This window comes from Apium graveolens, chromosome 2, assembly GCF_009905375.1.
Source record: "Apium graveolens cultivar Ventura chromosome 2, ASM990537v1, whole genome shotgun sequence".
NCBI lineage: Eukaryota > Viridiplantae > Streptophyta > Magnoliopsida > Apiales > Apiaceae > Apium > Apium graveolens.
Genome location: NC_133648.1, coordinates 15,522,985 through 15,548,189, shown reverse-complemented (window position 1 = coordinate 15,548,189; position 25,205 = coordinate 15,522,985). Strand labels below are relative to the sequence as shown.

General features: G+C 29.5%; 2 protein-coding genes across 3 annotated transcripts; one reads left to right on the top strand and one right to left on the bottom strand.

Annotated features, from left to right (window-relative positions):
• The first annotated feature begins 272 nt into the window (after positions 1-272).
• On the top strand, positions 273-2,149 carry LOC141707020 (GDSL esterase/lipase At2g04570-like). Its single transcript, XM_074509978.1, has 3 exons — positions 273-739; positions 1,024-1,519; positions 1,769-2,149. The coding sequence occupies exons 1-3, from the start codon at positions 377-379 to the stop codon at positions 1,960-1,962; spliced, it is 1,053 nt and encodes a 350-aa protein (XP_074366079.1). The 5' UTR covers positions 273-376; the 3' UTR covers positions 1,963-2,149.
• A 17,211-nt stretch (positions 2,150-19,360) lies between these two features.
• Positions 19,361-24,192, bottom strand: LOC141707019 (uncharacterized). Of its 2 annotated transcripts, XM_074509976.1 has the most exons (5): positions 23,883-24,192; positions 23,656-23,728; positions 21,840-21,904; positions 21,171-21,280; positions 19,361-19,788 (listed from the first exon to the last, which is right to left on the bottom strand). In XM_074509976.1, the coding sequence occupies exons 1-5, from the start codon at positions 23,997-23,999 to the stop codon at positions 19,524-19,526; spliced, it is 630 nt and encodes a 209-aa protein (XP_074366077.1). In that variant the 5' UTR covers positions 24,000-24,192; the 3' UTR covers positions 19,361-19,523. The 2 variants fall into 2 exon arrangements, with proteins under 2 accessions (XP_074366077.1, XP_074366078.1); XM_074509977.1 differs by lacking the exons at positions 23,656-23,728; positions 23,883-24,192 and adding an exon at positions 23,232-23,383.
• Positions 24,193-25,205: the final 1,013 nt, after the last annotated feature.

The window sequence follows — 25,205 nt, the reverse complement described above, 5'->3', positions numbered from 1 at the left end:
CTCTTTGAGATGCTTGATTCTCTTCTATTTTAGTGAAATGAGGAAGTGATTTGAGTATGGGAAATATATTTTTTCATTTATAGGTGCTTCAAATATTATAAAGTAATTTTTAACTTTTACTAGGTAATAATAACCTTACATTCATGGAGAATTATAGATCCATGTATCATTGCTTTCGACAGTACAATACAAGAAAAATCCAAGTGAAACTTTACTAGTCATTAATATCATCCAACGAACATCGGACCAACTTATATCAACCAATCCACATTTTCCCACTACTATAAAACTCTCCATCCTCTCCTAACCTCTAAAACTAACATTCCTTAATCTGCACCTTAATTTGCAAGTTGCGATAACGAATTTGATCGCAACAATGCATAAAACAATAGTGCTTCTTCTACTTGCTGAAATTATTCTCGTACCGTCAAGTGATGGAGCTAAAGTTCCAGCTGTTATCGTGTTCGGGGACTCATCTGTTGATGCTGGTAACAATAACCAAATTTCGACTATTCTCAAGAGCAATTTCGCACCTTATGGCCGTGATTTTGATGGAGGTCGACCTACTGGAAGGTTCTGCAACGGCCGAATTCCACCAGACTTTATATCGCAGGCTTTTGGGCTCAAGCCTTTTGTGCCAGCCTACTTGGATCCCATGTATAGTATCTCTGATTTTGTCGATGGAGTTAGCTTTGCTTCTGCTGGTACCGGCTACGACACTGCTACATCTGATGTTCTAGTAAGTCCGTCAATCTGTTAATTTAATTTAACGACCCTTCATGATAAATTAATCGTTCACAAACATGCCTGTAAACTAAAGGTTATCGCGGATTTAGGAAGGGGCACTAGAAACCCGCAGTCCACAGTTGTCCTACTTTTTTATTTTTCGAAAACTTACCATCAAAGCTTTTATTAGATAAACATATGCTTCATGGATCTTCCGTACCTCACGAGTGAGGTAGCTAGTGCATTAAATTTCGACACTGAAGTTAACTTTTAGTAGTTATTATTTTTGATTTGCAGTCCGTGATACCTTTTTGGAAAGAACTGGAGTACTACAAAGAATATCAGAGCAAACTAAGAGCTTTTGTCGGTGATGCGAAAGCCACACAAATCATAAGCGAAGCTCTGTATTTACTAAGCTTGGGAACAAACGACTTTCTGGAGGATTACTATCTTCTCCCGAACAGAAGAAATCAATTCAGCGTCGACATGTACGAAGATTATTTAAGCGGACTTGCTGCCAAATTTATAAAGGATCTGTATGCGCTCGGAGCTCGAAAGATATCTTTAGGCGGGCTTCCTCCAATGGGGTGTTTGCCGTTGGAGAGAACTACAGATTTTCTACAAGGAAATGGTGATACTTGTAATGAGGAATATAACAAAGTGGCTTTGAATTTCAATGGCAAATTGAGTGGTGTGGTGAATAATCTAAATCAGGAGCTTCCTGGTATCAAAGTGGTCTTTTCAAATCCTTACTTCATATTGCAAAAAATTGTTCAGAATCCTTCTTCATATGGTAAATTTGCAGTTCCATTCTTCGTATCCATTTTCCGCAATAATTTCTTCAATTTTCCATTAGCTAATTATTATCATGTTCCGAAATCTGATTATCAAAGATTTTTGCTGAAATTGAAAATTGATATAACTCTTTTAATAAATGCTTAAAACATGACATATTTGTGGAATATACCGGATTTGTTTGATTCGACTGTATATGGAAAAGAGGAAACACTAATTTGGTGAAATGTGTGTACTTTGATAACAGGATTTGAGGTAGCAGCAGTTGCATGTTGTTCGTCAGGGTTGTATGAGATGGGGTATTTGTGTAACCGGCTAAATCCACTGACATGCAGCGATGCAGATAAATACGTATTCTGGGATTCCTTTCATCCTACTCAGAAAACAAATCAGATTGTGTCCGATTATGTTTTAAGGAATGTTCTTAGTCAATTTTTATGACTCGGATGATACGACGTGCGATTCACTTGTATAAAAACAATACATACATGTACACGAAGCAACATATTGTTTAAATTAATATGTATTTTAATGTTGTCAATTAACAATGTTGCATAAATCTCATTTAAAGATTTTTATATGGGCTATTGTACATTCTTCTGTTAATATATTGGATATGTTTCCGTTACGCGGTAATTTTTTTCAAATAAAAAATTAATTTTATGAATTATATTTTTGTACGATCATGTACTTCTTGACAAAAAAATATATATATAATTAATAACTTTCTTTGATGTTTTCAATACACGGTCCACTGAAATGTGTGATAGCGATATTGTTAATTTATAAATAAACTTAAATATATTATCATTTAAACTGTAGCAACTCATAAATCATAAATTACATAGTTACTCATCAAAATACAAAATTTAATCAATTTCATCCTAAATATAAATTATAAGTACATTATGTAATTAAAATGTATATAAAAATAAAAGTACCCATATTCCACAAAGTCAAATCGCATGCAAAAAAAATTACGTACTCATATTTGAAAATTGAAATACTCTTGTCAAAAAAAACAATTGAATTGCATGAAAAGTGCTGCAACTTTTAATACCCAGCAGCGACCACTCAACTTTCACCAGATATACACACCATAGCTTAAAAGTTTATCACCTAATATCTAAAAACTAAAATGAAAAAAAAATAAGAAAAGTACGTAACGTAGTAATAATTAAACGCACCGCCTCCATTTTTGTTGGAGTATTTATTAGTATGTGACTATGCGGCTCCTCCACATAGTTATTTTATTCGTACTTGTAGCATTGTCCTAGAACATCGTACATTATTTTAAATTCAATATCTTGGATTGAACTGACATGCACATTCTGATTTCTGATATTCGTACATTACTTTAAACTACATCCTCCGTTCCTCCCATTTATTTACCTTCATCCCTCTCATTTATTTACATTTGTATCTGATTTATTTACATCTACTATTTCTCTCCACTATACCCACTTTATTCATATAATATTTATCGGTCTTATTACTTTACTCATTTTTTAACTTTCCTCCACTATTTTATCATTTTTCTTAAATTTCATGTCCAACCCAAATGTAAATATTTGGGAAGGACGGAGGGAGTAGCTGATAATCCCCGCGATGTACGGGTCCGAAATTAAATTTACTATCAAGTTATTGTTTACATTATTTTCAAAAAAAAGTTATTGTTTACATAAAATGAAACATTATAAATTTTGTGAAACAAAAATTAAATTATAATAAATAAATATTATTAAATTATATTGTTAAAAGAAATATAAATCTAATTATACACCTAGTTATTATACTTGTTATATAAATCTAATATTTTAACTTTTATTAATATGATTATTTAAAAGTAAAGATTGACGTTTGGATGGACACTAACAAATAAAAATTAAAGTAAAAATAAAGCTTACACATATTAGATATCAATTTGTGTTAATCAAAATTTAATTATATAAAATTTTAATAATCTTCCGGTTAATACAAAGATTTGATACTTTTGTGTTATGATAAATCATGGTTTCCCTTATTAATATAGATAGTTGATAACTCATGGTAAGCACGGAAATTAAAAATATTGAATTAGTTTTTAGAGAATCGAACTCATAATTCATGCGAATAACGGATTAAAATTAATATATTAATATCAAATATTTTATAGATACTAGTATTAATATAGTTATCAAAAAAATGACTATGTAGTTAAAAAAAACTGAATCAGTTATGAAATTTTCCGGTATAATTCTAATTCTACATTATTTTATTTGTTATAAAAATTTTACATATAGTTTTGTTTTTGTGAAACGAATTGTATAATTATCTTATAAATCAGATATTTGTAATTTTAAATAATTTAATATTAATAAATATAATTTGACAATTAGCTTATATTTAGCCTTTTCAATATATTTATTTGATATTATTTAATTACTGATCAAAACTATTTTTAAATTAAAAGTAAATAGATGTTATTAAACTTAATTTATTATTACTTAATAAAATCTAAATACAACTCTTAAATTTGTTACTGTTAAAAAATGTTTTAAACTTAAAAGTAAATAAAAGTTGTGATGAAATGTGATAAAGAAAATCGTCAAATCAATGGTTTTCAATTTAAAAATTAATAAATGTCATTAAGGTCGTAAACTATTACTTAATTTTTTTTAAATATGATTTATCTTGATTTACGTGATTTGCAGGCTATTGCGTGAACCGTGGAGTTTACCTAGTGCGCACCCGAAAGATAGTCGCTGCGGATTCCCTCCAATAAAAATAAAATAAAATTTTTGATTTTAAAATAAATTGACGCTAGTATGAACACTAATTAACAGAAAATAAAATTTACATAAAATAAAAGTCAATTTTCATAAATGGTTAGTAGTTTTTCAAATTAAAAATAAATAAAGATTATTTTACTTAATTAAACATAACTTAATAAAATCTCAATATAATCATAATTTTTCTTAAACAAAGTATTGTAAATAGAAGTTTGAATGGACACATACCAATAGAAAATAAAGCTGACAAGTCATATTATGTTAGGAGATTATCAATTAAATTTGATACTTCGATATTTTCTGCTGTAATAAAATATAATTTAATTTATTAATAAAAAGTTAGATTTAACATTTTGGATTGAAATGACATGAATATTCTGATATTCATAAAGCTATTTCATGACCGGATATTGGTCTCCGGACGTGGATCAAATGTTTTTGGGCTTTTCTCTGTTCACAAGAAAGAGAAAGAAGGTCCGATGACCATACATGTAACACTTTTTTCATTCCATGATTTGATCCGCGCCTAAATATAAGTTGGATTTGAATTCTCCCACCGCACAATATTTTCTTGTATAGAGATTGTAGAGAGAAATGTTTAGCTACTCATAGAAAATTTATAAACAGCTATTTCCATTGATGAAAATTTTTGATATCTCTTAATGATTTACAAGATGGCTTTTATAGAGTTTTTCAATCTCTGTTGATTCTACTAATTTCTATTTCTAAGATTCCCTTTTAATTTCCTCCGTTCTTTTTCTTTCCTCTTTTTCAAAAGCTGAATCCACTTTCTGTAATTTGTCTGTCATTCCACCTTCTTTTTGACTTTAGAGATAAAATTTCTGGTAAATGTCCTTGTCTTTTCCAGCTGCTGTCTTTTTCTTCTAGTAACCTTTCTTCTTTGTTGCTGCTGTCTTTTTCTTTTTCCTGAAAATTATTATTATTATTATTATTATTATTATTATTATTATTATTATTTTTTTACAGTCACCAATATAATTTGGGCCGTAGCGTCATTTGTAATATGTTTTCAGTCACCAATTCTTATTGGGCCGAAATATCATTTGTAATATGCTTTCAGTCACCAATTCTCATTGGGCCGAAATATCATTTGTAATATGCTTTCAGTCACCAATTCTCATTGGGCCGAAATATCATTTGTAATATCCATAGGTCACCAATTCTCATTGGGCCTATCAATTCATCGTTATTATTACATTGTTAGGTCACCAAATTCTATTGGGCCTAACTTTCATCAAATAGTATTACATTGTATTATATGGTTAGGTCACCCTTTCAGGGCCTAACAAATATTTATGCAAAGGGATCAGAACATCCTTCTTCTTTTGTTGCTATATTCTTTAGAGTTGCCACTGGTCTCCGTCTTTGGCCTGATAATAAATTCTGATAAATTTCCTTTGTCTTCTGAGCATGATTGTGCTTTAAATCTGATAATCTTGCATTCATTTCGTTCAAAGCTGTAGTATCCCTGCTAATTATATCATTATTATAATAAATGGTTAGTATTTCTTCTGCTAATCCACCTTTACTTGTGCCAATGACACATGCCTTTCCTCCTCGTATCATATCTTCAAGTTTAGACTTCAATGTTGCTATGCCGATTGCTCTTTTGTTACACAACCAGTCGCCAAATTGCTCTATTGTACATGCCATGTCCGTCTTTAGGCTAGTATTTTCACCTTCTATAGTAGTATTCCTGCCATACTTAAATATTTGACAGAGTAATATGGGTTTTCCTGTTAAGTCAGTACAGGCATCAAAAACCTGTATACCATAAATTCCTCCTGGTCCGTATGAATTCATGTAAGATTGAAGGCTTTGTGTTATAGTTGATGGTAGTTGTGCTATACTTGATAAGGTTTCATCTACCATTATTTTGTCAATAAATCCTAAGAGTAATAGGTTTTTTACTACAGTTGAATCTGCGTTTTCCCTACAGATATACCTTGGGTATTTTCCAAATTTCCCATTTCTCAGGATTGTAGTATTGGTTTTATAATCATAGTACTTTTGTATTTTTTCAAAGGACTCGGTATATTCTTTGGTAAAGGTTACACGATCTTTTAGGGTAATGGTGTTGATAGTATTTTCTGGTATGGTTATTGTTTTGATAGTAGGAGTATTGGCTAATCTTGATACAAAGGTTTCTGGGGTTTTTTGTAGGTTGTTTAATATTCTGAGTTTTCCTTCTAAAGTAGTAGTGAGTTGGCTGATTTCCTCGTTAATAAAGTTTATCTGGTCATTTTTTTCCTTTATCTTCTGAATTACTTCTCCCACCTGTATCATAATACTGCTAATACTTTCCATTTTCCCTGCTAAGATAGTCTGCAAGAATATTTTTAGTACCTGATATGTTTTTTACAATAAAATCATAATAACTAAAAAATGCTTGCCAATTTCTTCTTTTATTTAATTCTGGTAAAGGGTCAATTTTATTGAATATAAATGATCTTACTTGAGTATTATCTGTTCTAACAACAAATTTTACAGGTAGTAAATGATAATGAAATCTTTTAATCCCTAATTTTACAGCTAATAGTTCCTTTTCATTAATATGATAATTCTTTTCATTGGGTTTCCATGTTCCAGCTGCATATCCACATATTAAAGGGTTTTCTTTATCAATATCATCTTTTTCAAAAGCTACTAATACTGCTCCCCATCCTATATCACTAGCATCTGTAAATAGTTCTAACTGATCACTATCTTTGGGTAATCGTAGTTTAGGTAAATTTTTTACCTTTGTTTTTAATGCTCTTATTGCATTTGTATGATCTTCCTTCCACTCAAAAGTTTTATTTTTCTTTATTAAATCTTGTAGTGGTTTTCTTAATTTTGGTAAATCTTTTATATAATCTGAAGCGTAATTTACTATTCCTAAGAATTGTTGTACTTCTTTTTTATTTTCTAAAATTTCTTTAAAATTCTTTATTTTTGTTGATATATGTTCTTGTAATTGAATTCCTTCAGAGTCTATAATATATCCTAAATATTTTATTTTGTGTTTAAATATTTCTGATTTCTTTTCTGATAATAATATTCCATGTTTTCTAATAGTCTGAATAAATATATCTAGATGTTTTGAATGATCTGTTAAATTATCACTAAATATTAATATATCATCTATATATACTAGAATAAAATCATTCATTTCTCTAAATATTTTATCCATTCTTCTTTGGAATATTTGTGGAGCTGTTCTTAATCCAAATGGTAGTACTATCCATTCATAATGTCCTTGTGGAACGCTAAATGCTGTTAAACATCTAGATTCCTTAGTTAATTTTATTTGCCAGTATCCACTTTTACAATCAAATTTACTAAACCATTTTTTATTACTTGTTTGGTTGATTAAATTTCTTTTATATGGTAAAAAATATCCATCAAATATAGTCTTTTTATTTAGTTCCCGATAGTCTATTACCATTCTAGCTTTTCCTCTTTTTACTTCATTATGATTTCTTACTAAAAACGCTGGGCTACTATGCGGACTTTTACTTTCTTGTATTAGTCCTAAGTCTAATAATTCTTTTATTTGAACTCCTAACTCCTTTTGATCTGTTGGACTATATCTTATTGGTCTGTTTCTAATTATATCATTAGGGTTTATTAGTTTTATTTCAGCATATATTTTTTCTTTTTCCCATAACTTCATTGGATGTTCTCCAAAATTTATTTTTAAGGCCTTTAAATATTTTTGTTTTAATAGTTCTAAATTTATTTTTCTTTCTGCTTTAATATTACTTATTTCTATTGATTTTACAGGTATTATTCTTTTTAATACTATCCATTTTTCGCAAGGTGTTAACAAACTTATCCTATCTTGTTTTATTATTTGAGTTTTAAAAGAATCTAAAAAGTTATTTCCTAGTAACATTTGTTGTTTCATATTATTTTCTTGGTATATTATAGGTAACCTAAATCTTATTTTTCCTAATATAAATCTTACATTTTCTGCTATTATATCTATCTCTTTTTTATGGTTATTGAATCCTGTTACTATTATTCTATTTTTTGTATGCTTCCATTTGTGTTGAGTAAATACTTCTTCTTTAGCTAAACAAATATCTGCTCCACTATCTATAAATATCTTTTGTTTTATATATTTCGTAGGTTTATATTCTACCTGTGCTTCAATATATATAGCTACCATTTTATTCTATTCAGTAGTTAAACTTTCATTATTACTATCATTTTCATTTATATAATTTATTTCTTCTGGTTCTGTTTCACTTATATAGAATACTTCTTCATCATACCAGTTATTATTATCTTCTCTTATGTATTCTAGTTTCATTATTAATTCGGTGGTATCTATGTATTTTACTCCTTTTTGCTGTAATTTAGGACACTTATTTGCATAATGTCCCTTTTCATTACAATTCCAACATTTACAATCTGCTATTTTTGTTTTATTTCTTTTTCTAAACTTTCTCTTATATCTAAATCTCTTTCTATTTTCAGGAGTATTTCTATATTTTTTAAATTTTCTTCTTTTAAATCTTCGATTAAATGGTTTATAAGGTCTATAGGTTTTATTTTGTTTTCTATAATATTCATTTTGATTATTATAATCTAGTTTCCTATATTTCCTATACTTCTTTCTAGTTTTATAATCTTGATTATCACATCCAAATATTAATTTTTTCTCCGTAAAATTACAGATTTCTCTTAATCCTTGTTTTTTATCCTTTTTAATTTTCTGTTGAATTCTATATTCTTCACATTTTCGAGTTAAATATGCTCTTAATAATCTAATTCTTTCTCCTAATGTATTTTCTTTAGGTTCTAGATTATTATATTCTTTAGTTATTTCGGTATTATAAGGTGAAGGTAGATGATCATAATACAGTTGTTGATATACTAAGCTTTCATTAGGTAAAAACTTAGCTTCATAAAAGAATTTAGTAAAACTTATAGTATATTCTGGTAATTTACTAATCCTACAACATTTCATATTATTTAGATACATTGTTATTTCTGATTTTCTTTCTACTGTTATATTTTCTTGAGCTACAAACCATCTTTCTCCTAGAAATTCTCTTTTTAATAATATATCAAATGCGTTTAACGTATCTTTCCAGCTTCTAGCATACGTTCTTACTTGTCCCTTTAATTCATAAATAATATTTTCTAACCAAAATGCTGCTTTTCCTATAATTGTTTTTGATATTAGTTCAAAAACATAATCCAGATCTTCTATATTTTTTGAATTCATTAAGGCTATATACATCCCTAAATTCCAGTCTTTTATTCTTCTACTTATTTCTTGATCGTCGTAGACATTATCTAAATCTAGAAAATATCCATTTATATTTATTCCTTGGTGTATTGATCCTATGAAATCTTGTACTTCATTTTATTGTCCTATAGGTATATTTCCTGGCATTTTAATATTATTTTTAGTTATTATATGATCTTCTATTTCTTCTTCTGGGTATGCATCGTTATCCATTATATTATCTGATTCGGTTTCATAATTTGTTTGTTTATGTGAAGTTTCTCTTTCTTCTATATCACTTTCATCGCTTTTCTCTTCATTTGTTATTATTGCATTTACGGTTTTTCCGAGGGCTTCTAATATTTCTTTATTTTCTTTTATTACTATTTCCTTTTCCTCATTATCTGATTCCTCTAAGTAATTTAATCCTTCTTCTCCTAGATTACTATCTGATGTACTTGTATTACTGCTCTCATCTTGTTCTTTGTTCGTTTCTGGATTACTATCGTCAGACTTAATAATTTCCTTTCCTTTTAATTCTATTTTTAATTGATTAATCTCATTTTTTAAATTATCTATTTCTTTTAATACACTTATTACTTCTAACTTTGTTTCTTTTAATTCTTTTTTTTGGGTTTTATATTTTTTTTTATAAAATTTATATTTATTTAACCATTCTATATTAGTTTTAGTTTTTAATTTAGCATTTTCTTTTCTTAATTCTTTTAGTTCATCTTCTCTTATTTCTTGTTTTATAGGTTCATATTTTTGTCTTTCTTTTTCCAGTAACTCTTTTCCATGTTTTTTAAGAAATGTTATAGCACTATGTTCTGTTATAGACATTTTCCTAAAATTTTCCTGATTTATGAAGCTCTGCTAAACCATTTATTGTTCTTTTAACGCCTATAGTTATTTTCGGTTTTGCTTTGCTTATATCCATTAATATAGGTTCTTTAGTTCTTCCTATTACTGTTATAGGTACTAGTTCTGGTTCTTCTGTTTCATCTTTAATTACTTTCTTTTCTTTATTTTGTTCTAAACTATTTTGTATAATGGTTAATTTATCTAATATTTGTTTAAAGATTGGGATTTCTGATATATTCCATAACGTTGTTATTTCTAAAAATTTAATAAAAATAAAGTTGTGTTTTAGTTTTATATTATGGCAATTGTCGTTATATTAATCCGTTATCTTTAAAATACAATAACATAGGAGTTTAATGAGCAAATTTAATCATAAATACCGCAATTAATATTTATAAAATATTCATTTCAACAATTAGTACTCTTTTATTATTATATATTTAATGTCTATATTTATTTAAACTCATTACTATACGAAAAATTTAATCAATAATAATTCCTTTAATATTTAATAAATATTCTCCAAACATTAATACTTATTTAAAATTTATTTCACATATATTGCCTGAATTAACGCATCATTAACTTACATATTTAAATCTAAGTCATTATTATATATTGACATAAATACATATATTGAGTAATGGCGCTACTGGCGGAAATTGGTTAAAGGTAGATGTTACATTAATATTTATCTCATCTAATCATTCATTTATTAACATTTATTAATTATTGAATAATTAATATAAATATTTATCTATAACTCATTATTATATATTGATTAAAAATAAGCGGCACAAGGTTGTCTCACTTAATTAAAGAGGGATAACTATCATTTGGTCACCATATAAGGAGAAATTATGTCTACTGAGTCAGCTGTTGTCGCTTAAATGCGGTTTATCTAGTTTCATGTGTTTTGTTTGCAGGCTATTATACATTCCACTGAGGCTCTGTATCAGTTTGTTGAACATGGGGACGGAGCTCATTCTTGGGCAAGACCTTCAAACAGCGAAGTCAAGATAACAGTCGATGCTGTGACACTTTCTGGAAACTCGACTTATGGTATAGGCTTACTGGCGCAAAAAGGGTGAAGTGCTGATAAGAAAATCGTAGATGTATCAGGGAGATGTTCGTTCTGACTTTGCAGAAGCAATAGCAGCAAAAGAAGCTTTGAGTTGGTGCAAGTTAAATGCTTGGCAGAAGGTTCAGATTGAGTCTAGTTTTCTGGCTGTGGTTCAGGCAATTAGAAGTCAAATTGATATGATTAATCTGTTTGGCAAAATCATTACGGAGTGCCGGAGAATGATTAAGGAGTTAAACATTAGTATGTATTTTATTCGACTATATGTTAACATGACTGTTCATTTCATGGCGAGAGAGTTACCTTTATTTTCAGGTAGAGTTTTTGACAGGAGTTTAGTTCCTATCAATTTAATTCATATATTGTTGGAAGATTTGAATGATTAATCGAATGTTATATTATTTTGGCTAATCAATATAGAAAATAGCGTTAGATGTGCTCTAACAATGCAATACATGTCAGTTACAAAATTTTGGTAGCATGAAAGAAAGTTTTGTAATATAGGAATAAATAATAAAATTATTAAAAAGTTCAAAATTGACCTTCAGTGTTACTAAAATATTACAGAATTTTATAATTATTAGTTAGACATATCTGAACTTTCAATTTTTTTTTTAAAAAAAATCACATAACTTAGGTGGGGACACCTACAAAACAAATTTTAGAAGTAAGGAGAATTGTGATCATCTAATTTGTAGGGAAGACAAAAAACAAATTTCAAGAACAAGCAAAAGACATGCGGTTATTTGTTTGTTACTGTGGACCCCAATTTGGGTATGCCACAAACCATCTCCCATTATTCATGTGATACTTTCGTGTTGCCTAGAGCAGTGCCAGCTACAACTTAAATAATCGATTTAAATTTATAAAAAAAAAGTCAGCGCCATGGGATATCTCAATTAGCATGAGTTAGTTTTGGGTTCAATTCTCAAATGAGATATATGAGGCTCGCTATAGGGGTGTACACGGTTTGGCCAACCCGACCAATCCAAACCAAACCGACCCTATTTCGGCCGAACCAAACCGATTTTTTTCAACCCGATATATAGTTGGGTTGAAAAAATGTCAACCCGATTTAATTGGGTTGGATATGGTTTTCGATAATTTTAAACCAATCCAACCCAACCCGATTAAAATATATATGTACATGCTAATAAGTTAATCCAAAATTATGTTTAGGCCATTTACATAGATCCATATATCTCTAACTCTAAATGTAACTTATAACCTCCGTGTTCATAGTTCATTTCGTAACAACAATATATGTTTGATTAGTGTTATATTTTTTGCATTAATGATTCATTCCAATATTTAAAGCGTAAGCAATATTATTAGTACTTTTGATGTCGAAAATTAGATGCTTAAGACTATTCAATATGGAGGATTGTAATATTGTTTTGAACTATTTTCAAGTGTTTTAAACTTTGAAACCTTATATTTTATTATAATTTTTTATATTAATTTTGTATATTTAATAAACCGATCAAACCGATCCAAACCGAACCAAACCGAAGTATACAAATTGGTTTGGTTTATAAATTTAAACGGTTTGGGTTGGGTTGAAATTTTGAAAACCCGAACTAATTGGGTTGGGTTGCTAAATTCTCCCAACCCGCCCAACCCGATCCGTGTACACCCCTAGCTCGCTATTCAAAAATAATTATTATATATTTTACACAAAAAATTAATGAATAAGTATTACATATATTATTAAATACTACGAATTAAAATCAAATACATAATACCTTTATATTCAAAAAGAAATCAAATACATAATATATTTTGTAATCAATATATATATATGAAGTAGGATACGCGGGAGGTTAGGTGGCACTCTAAAATCGTTCAGATCTATTTTTTTATTTTTTTTAGAGTTTTGAGATTTTAAATATTAATAAAATAAAATATATCATTTAACATATTTGAAGTAGAATAGATTTTCCAATTTATAGCGAATAAGACTTTGAATTTAGATCAAACAGGAGACGAATTTGAGTTTATAGAGGAAACACCATACTATTTACTAATATAAATCAAGAATGAAATTTATATTATCAAATCCTTATGGCTAATTAGCGGTACTGCATGGTACTTATGCATCTTTTTCCTACCTTCCGTCTTGTATATCATCATCAAAATACTGTTTGTTTCAGTTAAATACAGGTTAGATCTATGCTTTTAGAAGAGATGGTGCACTATATTGATTGCTTTTGTGTGAATTAGCCTGTGGTTTTCTGTGTACATTTGTATTTTGTGTGATGACATATCCACTTTTTGTTCAGGATCAATGGCCAATGGCTCATATTACTAACTACTGTACTCCAATTTTATGATTGAATTGAAAGCTTACTTTCAGAAATTTTCCTTTTTTGTTGATATAATGTTATTTCCAGTTAAACTTGATATGTATTTAATAAAGTTGTGTCTACGAAAACATGAAGACTAATATGCATCGATTCTTCAGACTCAATTATAGTTGCGAGTTATTGGGCATGCGTTGGAATTCGTGTACAGGTGTTGCCCACTTTTTTATTTTCTTTATTGCTTTGCATGTACTCCCAATTATTGTATTGATCTCACTTTTCTAAAATTTATTGATTTAATTGTTTAATCCTGGTGCCGGACCTATTTGATTCTTCAAATCTTATTAATCTTTATAAATTTTCCTATACAATCTTCTTCTCTACAAATACAAATACAAAATATTTAAAATTCGAAGTATTCTTCTTAATAAATTTAAACACATATTCTATTTCAAGTATGTTAAATGACCAAATATTTTATATTTTTTAGTATTAAAAATTCTAAAACTCTAAAAGAATTAAAAAAAACACGATTTAGAATGCTACCTAATCTCACGCAAAAAAGGTGTTTAAATTTATATAGAATAAGAGTTTCAATTTCTAGGGAAAATATTTTCGAATTCCTGGGTAAGAAGAATTTATCAGTTGAGTCGATCCCTAAGAATTCATAGGAGTTCGATAATATAATATTAGAAACCTTACGAGCTTATATGAATATATAAATTCAATGAAAAGTTAAGTTACTATTAAAACCCGTGCACTAATTTTATGTGGTCAATGATCATTCAACTAAGTAATTTATTTCTACGACTTTATTAATTGTATTGATTAGCGATAATAAATATCTTAATTTATGTAAGGTTGAAAGCGGATAAATTTATTAGAGTTACTGGCTTACAAATACAATTCACGAGCTGGAATTCATGTATAAAACTTGGATAGCAGTTTTTCTAAAAATTCATGTATTCAAGTTAAATTCACATTTATCCTAATTTTAAAGGAGAATGGTTCGGATTTTAAAGAAAATATATCGTTAATTATAAATAAGAGGGATTTAGATCATTTTTAACAAATTATATGTCTAAAAATACCAATGTAATCAAAGGATAGTGGTTTAGATTAATAGAGAAAAAATATATTATTATTTAACAATGATGAAATGCGAGAGAATACATGATATCCTATTCGAACTAGAAAACACATTCATATTTACATGAAATTAAGTTTTCGATTTCATACTAAACAAGAATATTCGAATTCAATAACGTTGTATATTCAAAACAGAGAATTTCTGATTATTATTATGTTTGACGGGAGGGCGGCTTAAATTAATTTTTATCTAAATTTTAATCTAATTCATATCATAATTTCTAAAAAATTCATAAGATATGGAAGATCTTAATATGTGAAAAATCGAAGGCAATTGAATAGATTAGAATTATTAGCTTACAAATACATGTCAGAAAAAGTCATGTACACGTAATGGATCACTCTTTTTTTAATTATAAAGGTGAAAAGTTCGGATTTTAAAGAAAATTTATCATTATTTGTAATCAAGAGGGGTTCAGATCATTTTTATAAATTATAGGTCTAAAAATACACGCAAAATTAAAGGATAGTAGGTTAAATTTATAAAGAAAAAATGTCATTAATTAACAAGAGTGAGATGCGAGGGATTTGGTGACATCATATTCGAACTAAAAAACACATTCATATTTATATGAAATAAGGTTTTGGATGTGATATTGGAAAAGGATGTTCGAAGTTGATAAGATTATATATTCGAAGCAGATAATTTTTTATCATTATTTTATTTGACGGGAGTGCGGCTTAAATTAACTTTTATCTAAATTGTAATATTAATTTATATAAGAATTTATAAAAAAACAGATAGGGGAGATCTCAATATGGGAAAACAATGAAGGTGGGTGAATAAATTAGAGTTCGTGGCTTACAAATACCATTCATGAGTTGAAAAAGTTTATGCATTCGGGTGAAATTCACATTTATCGAAAAAGGGTTCAGATTTTAAAGAAAATGTTATTTATAAACAAGAGGGATTTAGATCATTTTTATTATATTATAAGTCTAAAATTACCTATGTGATCAAAGGAACGTAGTTTAGATTAATACAAAAAAAATGTATTATTACTTAAGAATGAGACGTGAGAGAATACGTGGCATCCTATTCGAATTAGAAAACACATTCATATTTATATGAAATTAGATTTTCGATTTTATACTAGACAAGTCAGATTAGACAATGTTATTAAATATTCGAAGTAGACAATTTCTGATCAGTATTGTTTTGACGGGAGGGCGGCTCAAATTAATTTGTATCTAAATTGTAATATTAATTCATATTAGAATTTCTAAAAAATTCATGAGTTAGGAGTATCTTGATATATGAAAAGTTGACGGCATATACACGAGCTGAAATTCATGTGCACGTCATAGACCACTCTTTTAAAAAAAATGTATTCAAGTAAAATTTACATGTATAATAATTAAAAAAGGAGAAAAGTTCGGATTTCAAAGAAAATTTATCATTATTCATTTATTTGTAACTAAGAGGGGTTCACATCATTTTTAACAAATTATAAGTTTAAAAATACATGTATAATTAGAGGAGAGTAGTTTGAATTTATAAAAAATGTATCAATATTTAAAAAGGATGAGATGCGAGAGATTTGGTGCCATCCTATTCGAACTAGAAAATCCATTCATATGTATATGAAATTAAGTTTTCGATTTATATTGGACAAGGATATTCGAATTAGATAAGATTATATATTCGAAGCAAACAGTTTTTGATCAGTATCGTGTTTGACGGGATGACAACTTAAATTAACTTTTATCCAAATTATAATATTATTCATATCAGAATTAATAAAATAATCATGATATAGGAAAGATCTTGATGTGTGAAAAGATGAAGGTAAGCGAATAAATTAGAGTTGGTGGCTTACAAATATCATTCACGAGTTGGAATTCATGTGCTCGATCGCTCTTTTTATAAAATTTATGTATTCAAGTAAAATACACATGTCTTAGACAAAAAAAATCGTAAAATTCACCTGTATCCTAATTAATAAAGTAGAAGAGTTAGAATTTTAAAAAATATATATCATTATTTATAAAAAAGAGGGGTTCCGATCATTTTTATAACAAATAATGAGTGTAAAAATACCTTTATAATCAACGAAAAGTAGTTTGAATATATAAAGAAAAAATGTATTATTTTTTAACAATAATTAGATGTAAGAAATTAGGTGTCATCCTATTTAAAGTAGAAAACATATTTATATTTATATAAAATTAGATTTTCAATTTTATACTAGACAATATTCGAAGTAGACAATGTTATTTATTCGAACATATAATTTTTTATTAATATTGTATTTGACGGGAGCGCAGCTTAATTTAACTTTTATCAAAATAGTAATATTATTTAATATCAGAATTTATAAAATTTTAAACGCCGCCGCGAAGCGCGGCTTTATTTACTAGTTTTAGATTAGAGCCGAAACAAATCAAAAAGAGCCCCTCCCGCAAAAATGGGGGTTGGGGAGGGTATGACGCCTTTCCCTTTCCCTCAGTTCAAAAGATGAAAAGGCTGAAAATATGTGTTAATAGGATGTATTCAACTGAGATTTTAAATAATTTTTTTGGATTTTGAAAATTATGGTGCACTTAATTTGGATTATAAAAATTCATTGAAATCTAATAATATTTAATAAGGATTGTAAAAGGTATTTTAAAATTTTGGAGTATTTAATATAGATCTTAAAAAGTCCATCGAAATCCTATATTATTCAATTTAGATTTTAATAATTTCTTTAAAATCTGGTGGTATTTAAAACTCCGTGATTTATTTTTATTATAAAAATGGTAGATTCTGATGGAATTGCCCATGTATAATATATTTTTAGAAATTTTATAAGCAAAATCTACGAGATTTTGAAAAATTCGTGTGAATCACCCTCTACAAATTTGTGAAACGACCCGGATAAAATCTGTGTACAATTAAAATAGCAACAATCATTTGAAATTCATGAATTATTATTATTCACTTAAAATCTGAATATACACCATCTCTAGATTAGAACCAAATCATAAAAAAGAATAAGTTTTTCTTAGGTGACAAATTCTAATTATTTTTTTGCAATAAATATAATGGACTATATCTGAACAAAAATACCAACCAATAAAAATTATGGAACTCAAAAATTAATTAAAGGTGTGCACCCGACAAATCCAAAAAATAAACCTGGTTTTTTAAAATGAAACGGAATTGATGGTGTTTTGTTCCATTCTACTTGGTTACAATTTTTTAAATACCTCATAATTAGTTTAACCATGTAGCCTCCCCCTCCCCTGTAGTATAAAACCACAGCCGTATAGGCTAGATAGTTGTAATATTGAGTTTTGCAGAAATCAAGATTCTTTGGGCTGTGATCATGGAAAATAGAGGAGAAAATAAGAACAAAGGAGTGGAGAAAATTATGAAAAAATGTGGTCGAAAGATGAAGAAAATGATAACAAAGACAACATCTACTCCTGATGGCAACAAGGTGAGCTCTGTGACCATTGATCAGCCTACCCTTTCTACTCCTGATACATCAATTCAATCTTATCCCGTTCGTTGCGACGAGCTCTTTGTCTCGGGAAGAAAGGGTAACAAGAAAATGGATGCTAATTCTTTCATAGATTACCAGATTCAGGCACAAAGTCACTTCTCCATGAGGCCTAACCTCTATCTCTGATGAAAGAATGACAAATGCTACCTCATGCAAGTTTTAAGTTTAAATTATTATTTACAATTAAATAAACTAATTTGTTGCCTTTGAGAGAATTTCAAGATAGTACTTGTGAGTTAGGAATGATCTCTATTACTTTCTTCTGATGTTTGGCATTTGTCTTGATTCAAATTTTATAATAATGTTTTGGTTCTTTCTTCATTGTTGGATTAAGTCTGTTGTTTGTCCAATACTTATAAGTTACTTATAAATTACGTGTAACATATCTCATACGAGTTCCATACTGTCTTCATGAAGCTTAACAACAGCCATGCATGATTGATATAGTTACAGATAAATTATCATACTGTTACCATATATTTACGAAAACGAAACAAAGAAATGAATGATGATGAATTCAAGTAGCAGGTGATGTAAGGTGGCTATAATAAAAGTAGCAGATGATTTTATGACAGTGTGAGTAGTAGAAAGGTGTTAGAAGTTGCAACAAACTGGATCAAAAGAGGCAAATGGGAAGGTGATGCACGTCTGCCGGCTGCAATTTGAAGGATATCTAAACAGCATTTACACTACCTGTTTCCAAGAAGAAAATAGCCAGCTGAAACTTTATTTACTTTTAATATATTGAGGTATTAATACTAGAGATTGTACGACACTTTTCTATAATTTTGAAACAGCTTTGCTTGGATAAATGAAAGTGTCTAATTTCCATTATGTATGAAATCGACAATTCAGAGAAAATTACTCCAATATGTCCTAAATTAAGAATTTTTTTTTTCTAAATTTGTAAACATTATAAAATTCCAAATTAATGCAGTTATATGACCAAAAAATCTATTATCTATCATTGAAAGTGTGAAAGAACATACAGAGGAACCCAAAAGAACCCAGGACAAATTTGTCAAAACTCGAAACAGGTGCTCATATTTCTTCCTGATTTCACGAGTAAAAAAGTTGAAATTTATACAAGTTCATAACATTCTAAAGTGGTTCTTGTAAAAATTTACAGCTTGGTTGGCTGGGAGCTTGTGTAATGGGTGCATCTTTTGGTAGGGCTGCTGTTGTTTTAGGTAGAGTTTCTTCTGTTGTTTTAACTGCACTTTCTATTGATTTGGGTCTTGTCAGTGATCTTCTCAAGAGCCTGAGGGGCCACCTTTTAGGTTTTATCTGTCCCAGCAGCTTCATCTGCTCCCTTCTGAACTTTCTATATGCATACCATCTTCCCCCTCGCCAGCCCAAGCCATACCTGCAATAGTTCAGCGAGAAAAGCAAAACCTAAGACAAATAAAAACAGCTTAATTTTTTTTTCTTTTCTCAGGCTTTGTGCTATAATCAAGTGTCTACTACTCTAGTTGCTCTCTGTCAGCAAGTTGGTCACTGTGACTCACAGATTTGAACCGTGTAAGTCTCTTGCCATGTGCACTTAGTACGGCTTTTTTTTTGGTTCTATATATAACTATTTCGAATATGAGTCTGTAAAGGAAAAATCAAATTAACTAACACCCAACAAACAATTGGACCTACTCCAAAAAAAATGGTTACTGTGGGTTTTTATATTGTAAACATAATTATTTTGAAATTGCAATATGACAATTAAAGGGTAAATGAATAACTAACACTTGGGCAAACATTAGACCTACTTCAAAAAATGGACTCAAAGTCCAATTGCCTGTTTCAATAATACACAATGCTCTTAATAAGGTCACCTGCTGAAGTCCAGTAATTTCTTTTCCAATGGAATGATAAAATTAAGGGATTTCAAACTAGGTTCCATTTTATCATATTTTGGCAAGATCTCTAGAAATGGGAAAAGCATCACGTTACATCTACGAGCACTATTTTCTCCTGTAACTTCATAAGAAAGTGCTCACCCCCCCCCCAATCGTTTCACCCCCATCCCCAAAAAAACCTCTGAGGGAGACATTGTCTTCATGTAATCAGTTTGGTTCTATCATACTATCAACAAATAGCGCAAACGTCTATCTGATCAAACCGGTCAAAATAAGATTTGGAACCACTGGACAAACTAAATAAACCAGAACGGGTTATACAAGTTACACTATACCAGAACCCCTAACCAAGCCATAAATGTCGATAGGCATCACGAGTGGATATCAGTTTTTACTTATTTCTCTTATGTTCCTTTTTTTCATTGTTGTTTTAAGATACAACTAATTTAGTAAATATTTTTTTGGAAATCTATATGTAGTTACCATAAAATACTATACATGAATGCCATGGTACAAATGACATAAGCCTGTTGATAAATCACATTATTAGAAATCATTACTTATCGCCATTGTTAAACTTGGGGAAATTGTTTTCTATGAATAAAAAACAAGACAAAACAAAGTTAAGTGGAAACTTCAAATCTCAAAAAAAAAAGAGAAAAGTGACAGATAGAGATCTATAGATTTTGAGATTTTTCAGATTCAAAACTCAAATCACACAAGAAGAAATAGAAAAAAAATGCTGAACCAAATTCTCAATGTCACAAAACCTTGGAACTTGTAACCAATTAAAAATTGACAGTGATAAGGAATACAAAGCAAATAACAAAAACTTCGGTGTGTCTTATTAATTAAACTAGCAACAATTTTTCTGTAGAAAAGAAAGAAAGAGGCAAACCCGACGAGCAAACTGACTCCAGCAGTGGCAACATGTGCTGCAGGATTATAGCTGCTTGATCCAACAAGTTTTTTGAATTCATTATGCTGCATGCTATAGTTTTTTTTCATCTACAATAAACAAAGAGATGCATCTCATATCAGATTTAGGTACCAGAGGGTGAGAAAGCAAAACGTCTGGGAGAACTAATACACTACATATACGAGACCCAACAGAGAAACAGATTTCTTTAATTGAAAGAACTAAAATATATGTATGGGAGATCAAAACTCCATAGTTTCATAGTTGATGTCACAAGTTTCTAATAGTACTAATCACAACACCACTACCTGAAGGATATCAAGCTATGCAAGGAATTTATCTGGACTCAAAGTCTTTATGTACATAGCTAATTCGAAATAGGTTAAAAAATTTCTAAAAATTATGTTTAGGGACATATTTATACATATAGACCAACATAAATATCTTCTCTATAACCAGTCAGGTTTCAGCTTTCATGACTCAAGAATGTTCCATGCCTTTTTAATATCCAATCCTTCAATAATATGTTCTTATGCTTCCAAATGAAGGAATACTTTTGAATGAAGAACGAATGGAAGAATCAGAAGCTGTTCTAGTAAATAAATGCATGCAGTCATTTATGTTAGGTAAAATGCAACATATACTTACAGCATTTTCGATTGAGTCGAGCCTCTTTTCAACTTTTGATTGGTGAAGGTGGCGCAACGTGTAACCTGTCAACCATCATAATTTCAAGTCAATGGGTAATTCCAAATTAAATATTCATATTTGCAACAGAAGAAATTAAAAAATAAAAAATGCTACCAGAACGGAACATTTTAGTTTGCATTGGCATATCACCAATGAGCAGTAAACACCTAAGCAATCAAGAACTGGTAAATTAAGCAAGGTGATATTGCGTTGGTAAATTTAATGTAATTCTCCACAGAGAGCTATCCAAGTCCCAATTCGGTGTCAGGTTCGTTTCGTATCATCTACAGAATAATGTCTTCCCTGCATTCTGCTATTTAAGCTAATTACTGTAGGTGGTTCCTTTTGCTATCACGTAAAGCCTTTTTTTTGAAAGGGAGAAAAGCTATTTAAGAGATGCAAAGTTCTTCATCATCTCAGATTCTACAGAGGCATTTTTAAGCTAAGCCAATCGACCCTGACAGATTCATATTTGCATATTTGATTTCCTTTTTAAAGAAAAGCTATTTAAGAGATGCAAAGTTCTTCATCCTCTGAGATTCTATACAGGCATTTTTAAGCTAATCCAATCGACCCTGACAGATTCATATTTGCTATAAAGGAAATCAAATATGCAACTAGCACGAAACATTTTATTTTGCACTCGCATATCACCCATGGGTTGTACAAACCTAAAGAAACTAAAACAGTGGACAACGAAGCTACACGCCTACACTGCGCAACCAAGAACATGTTATCGAAGCTATTGTAGATGTGATGTAATACAGGGAGCTCATGCCTTTAAAGGTGTCCTTGATGTGGATTTGCCGATTTCTCCAAAAGAGGCTGCAAACCTTGTTAAAGCCGTCAAGAATGATGTTGTGCCATCAATGATAATGCTGTCTGAAGTTCCGAATGTTGTTGTGGTTCAGTTCGATCCTGCTATGTTTTTCCGTTCATTCCTCGACTGGGTGTAAGCTAATGCTGGAGTAGCATCAATATTAAATGCTAGGATTGCAGCTACAGAGGCGCCCAACAAGCTTTAAGTCATGATATCACTTTCAAAATTTTAAACAAAAAAATTGGATAGCCGCCTCCAGGAGCAGCAATCGCAACATCAATCAAACTTGCTACTCCAGCATTAGTGGAGATGGAAAGGAAAATGAAGACCAGCAAGTGAAACACAACAGTATTCCAGACTTTAGGCACCATTGCAAAAAGGATAATCGATGGCAGAACAGCAATTATGATGGCCCTAACAAGATTTCCAACCACTTCTGGAAAAATCGGCGTAACCAAACCTGTGATAGCAAGAGCTCCCAATAATACAATTACAACAGCTTCCAAAACATATTCTCAGGGACCAGTGACCTAGAATTCTGTCAATTGGAGCTTGATTGGACTTCTTGGAGCAATTGTATTTGTTAATTAGATGCAAATCCCTAAAGACGGTTGGTTCATGCCATGCCATGTATAGCATAAAGTATTTCTTGTGTTATGCTTTTTAAGCTGAGTTCTGTAGTTGGTACCTATTTCTATCAAGCAAAGCTATTTAAGAGCTGCATAATCCATCATCACCCCATATTTCTTATCGTCATTTTTAATCCAAGCCAATAGTGGTGCTACACTACGGGGCGGATCTCCCAAATACTCGCCATTAAAAGTTTTAAAAAATATAAAAGTGCACCCACTAAAATTTAAATGATACAACTTTGCCTTCCTAAAATTTAAGTTTAGCAGCATAAAAAAGTTTAGCAGCATAAAAATAAAACACAATCCAAATAATGAGAGAGACCAAGCCATGCTGTAGCAACAGATGCCACAGAAGTTGAGATTGTAAACACCACCTTATGCCTCTCAAAAGTATCCTATAACATCAAAAAAAACAATCAAACACATAATTACACAAACCCCTTAACAACAACAACAACAAACAACTATCAAGAATCAAGACTTCAATTTTCAACTTCCACCATCAAAACTCAATAAAAACATCAACTTTAACAAAAAAACACAATGTACCTTGATTGAATAATATGTATCTTGAACAGCAGTCAAAGAATTCAAAGCCCTTTTCTTTATTTGAGGGACTGCGAATCTCTTAACAATTGGCACCCGTAACCTCCCAAAACGATTCATCCTGCATAACTCGCTCTGACCCAGTTGGGTTTTTAGCAAAATAATTCAAAATCTTGAACACCCAAATCACTGTTTTGGTGAAAAGATTGAAAAGTTTAAATCTTTTTTCTTCGAAGGGTTTATAAACACGGTAAAAAAGGTAACTTTTCTTGGAGAAAAGGTAAGCTTTTTTCACCGTTCCATTGCAGGGGTTTAGAATTTATATGAAAATAATTTGGGCCATTAGATTTGTTTAATCAATTAAAATTCAAATTATTTTGGTACTTCGTATTACTGTTTTTAATGAAATAATATAACTATTTTTATTTATTGATTTTTTCTCTTACTTTGTTTGCTGTTACGATTTTGTAAGATAAGCTAACTCCGACATATATATGCTTATGGATGTATAATTAGATCTAAGGAATTTAATAAATAAATCATAATTAACATGGGTATCTTTTTTTTTATTAACATGGGTATATTAATGATATTTTTGTGAATGCAATTGTATTCGACCAAATTTGGCACATCTAAAGCAACATTGGAACAGCTAAATTTTATTAAGGTGGTGAGAATAATAATTTTATGTTGGGATGGAAAAGCAAGTTTAAAATATTTATTCATCATAAAATATTGATTTATGAATTATCAAGATTATATTGTATTAAAATTGACCCACCTAACTTTTTCTTTATACGTAAATTAGAAAAAGACTAAAATAAAAGGACAATTTACATTTTAGAAAAACAAAAATACTTGGATAATAAGATATGATAATATGATAACTATCTAGATATGATAACAACAAGATTTTACGGTTATACAACCCCGTATGGCGGTTATACAATCCCGTCTAGGTAATAATTTTATCTTAGATGCTTGGTTAAATTATAAAATTCTATGATAACATGATAACAAGATTTTACTGGTAACAACTTTATCTTTGGTGCCTTGGTTAAATTATAAAATTCTTTTTCTTTTTTATTTGGTTGCCCATAATTCACAAAAAAATCTTGAGTATCTCACGACCATCATTATCTATACTATATTATAATAATCGGAATGGGGTATAATTTGGTTCAACGGTTATTTCCTAATTTTACTTATTAACAAAAATAAATAAATAGTATTATATATCTTCTAAATTACTAAATTATTAAACTACTAGACTTAGAGTATTTATAATACTAAACTACGACCACAACTTATCATATTATTAAAAAA

Excerpts from the sequence above, each read along its gene's own strand:
- LOC141707019 (XM_074509976.1), bottom strand. The coding sequence starts at position 23,999 with ATGAATCGTTTTGGGAGGTTACGGGTGCCAATTGTTAAGAGATTCGCA. Across the intron at positions 23,729-23,882 it reads ATACATATTATTCAATCAAG|GATACTTTTGAGAGGCATAA; the intron begins GTACATTGTGTT and ends TTGATGTTATAG. Across the intron at positions 21,905-23,655 it reads TGTTGCTACAGCATGGCTTG|GTTACACGTTGCGCCACCTT; the intron begins GTCTCTCTCATT and ends GATGGTTGACAG.
- LOC141707020 (XM_074509978.1), top strand. The coding sequence starts at position 377 with ATGCATAAAACAATAGTGCTTCTTCTACTTGCTGAAATTATTCTCGTA. Across the intron at positions 740-1,023 it reads CTGCTACATCTGATGTTCTA|TCCGTGATACCTTTTTGGAA; the intron begins GTAAGTCCGTCA and ends TTTGATTTGCAG. Across the intron at positions 1,520-1,768 it reads TCAGAATCCTTCTTCATATG|GATTTGAGGTAGCAGCAGTT; the intron begins GTAAATTTGCAG and ends CTTTGATAACAG.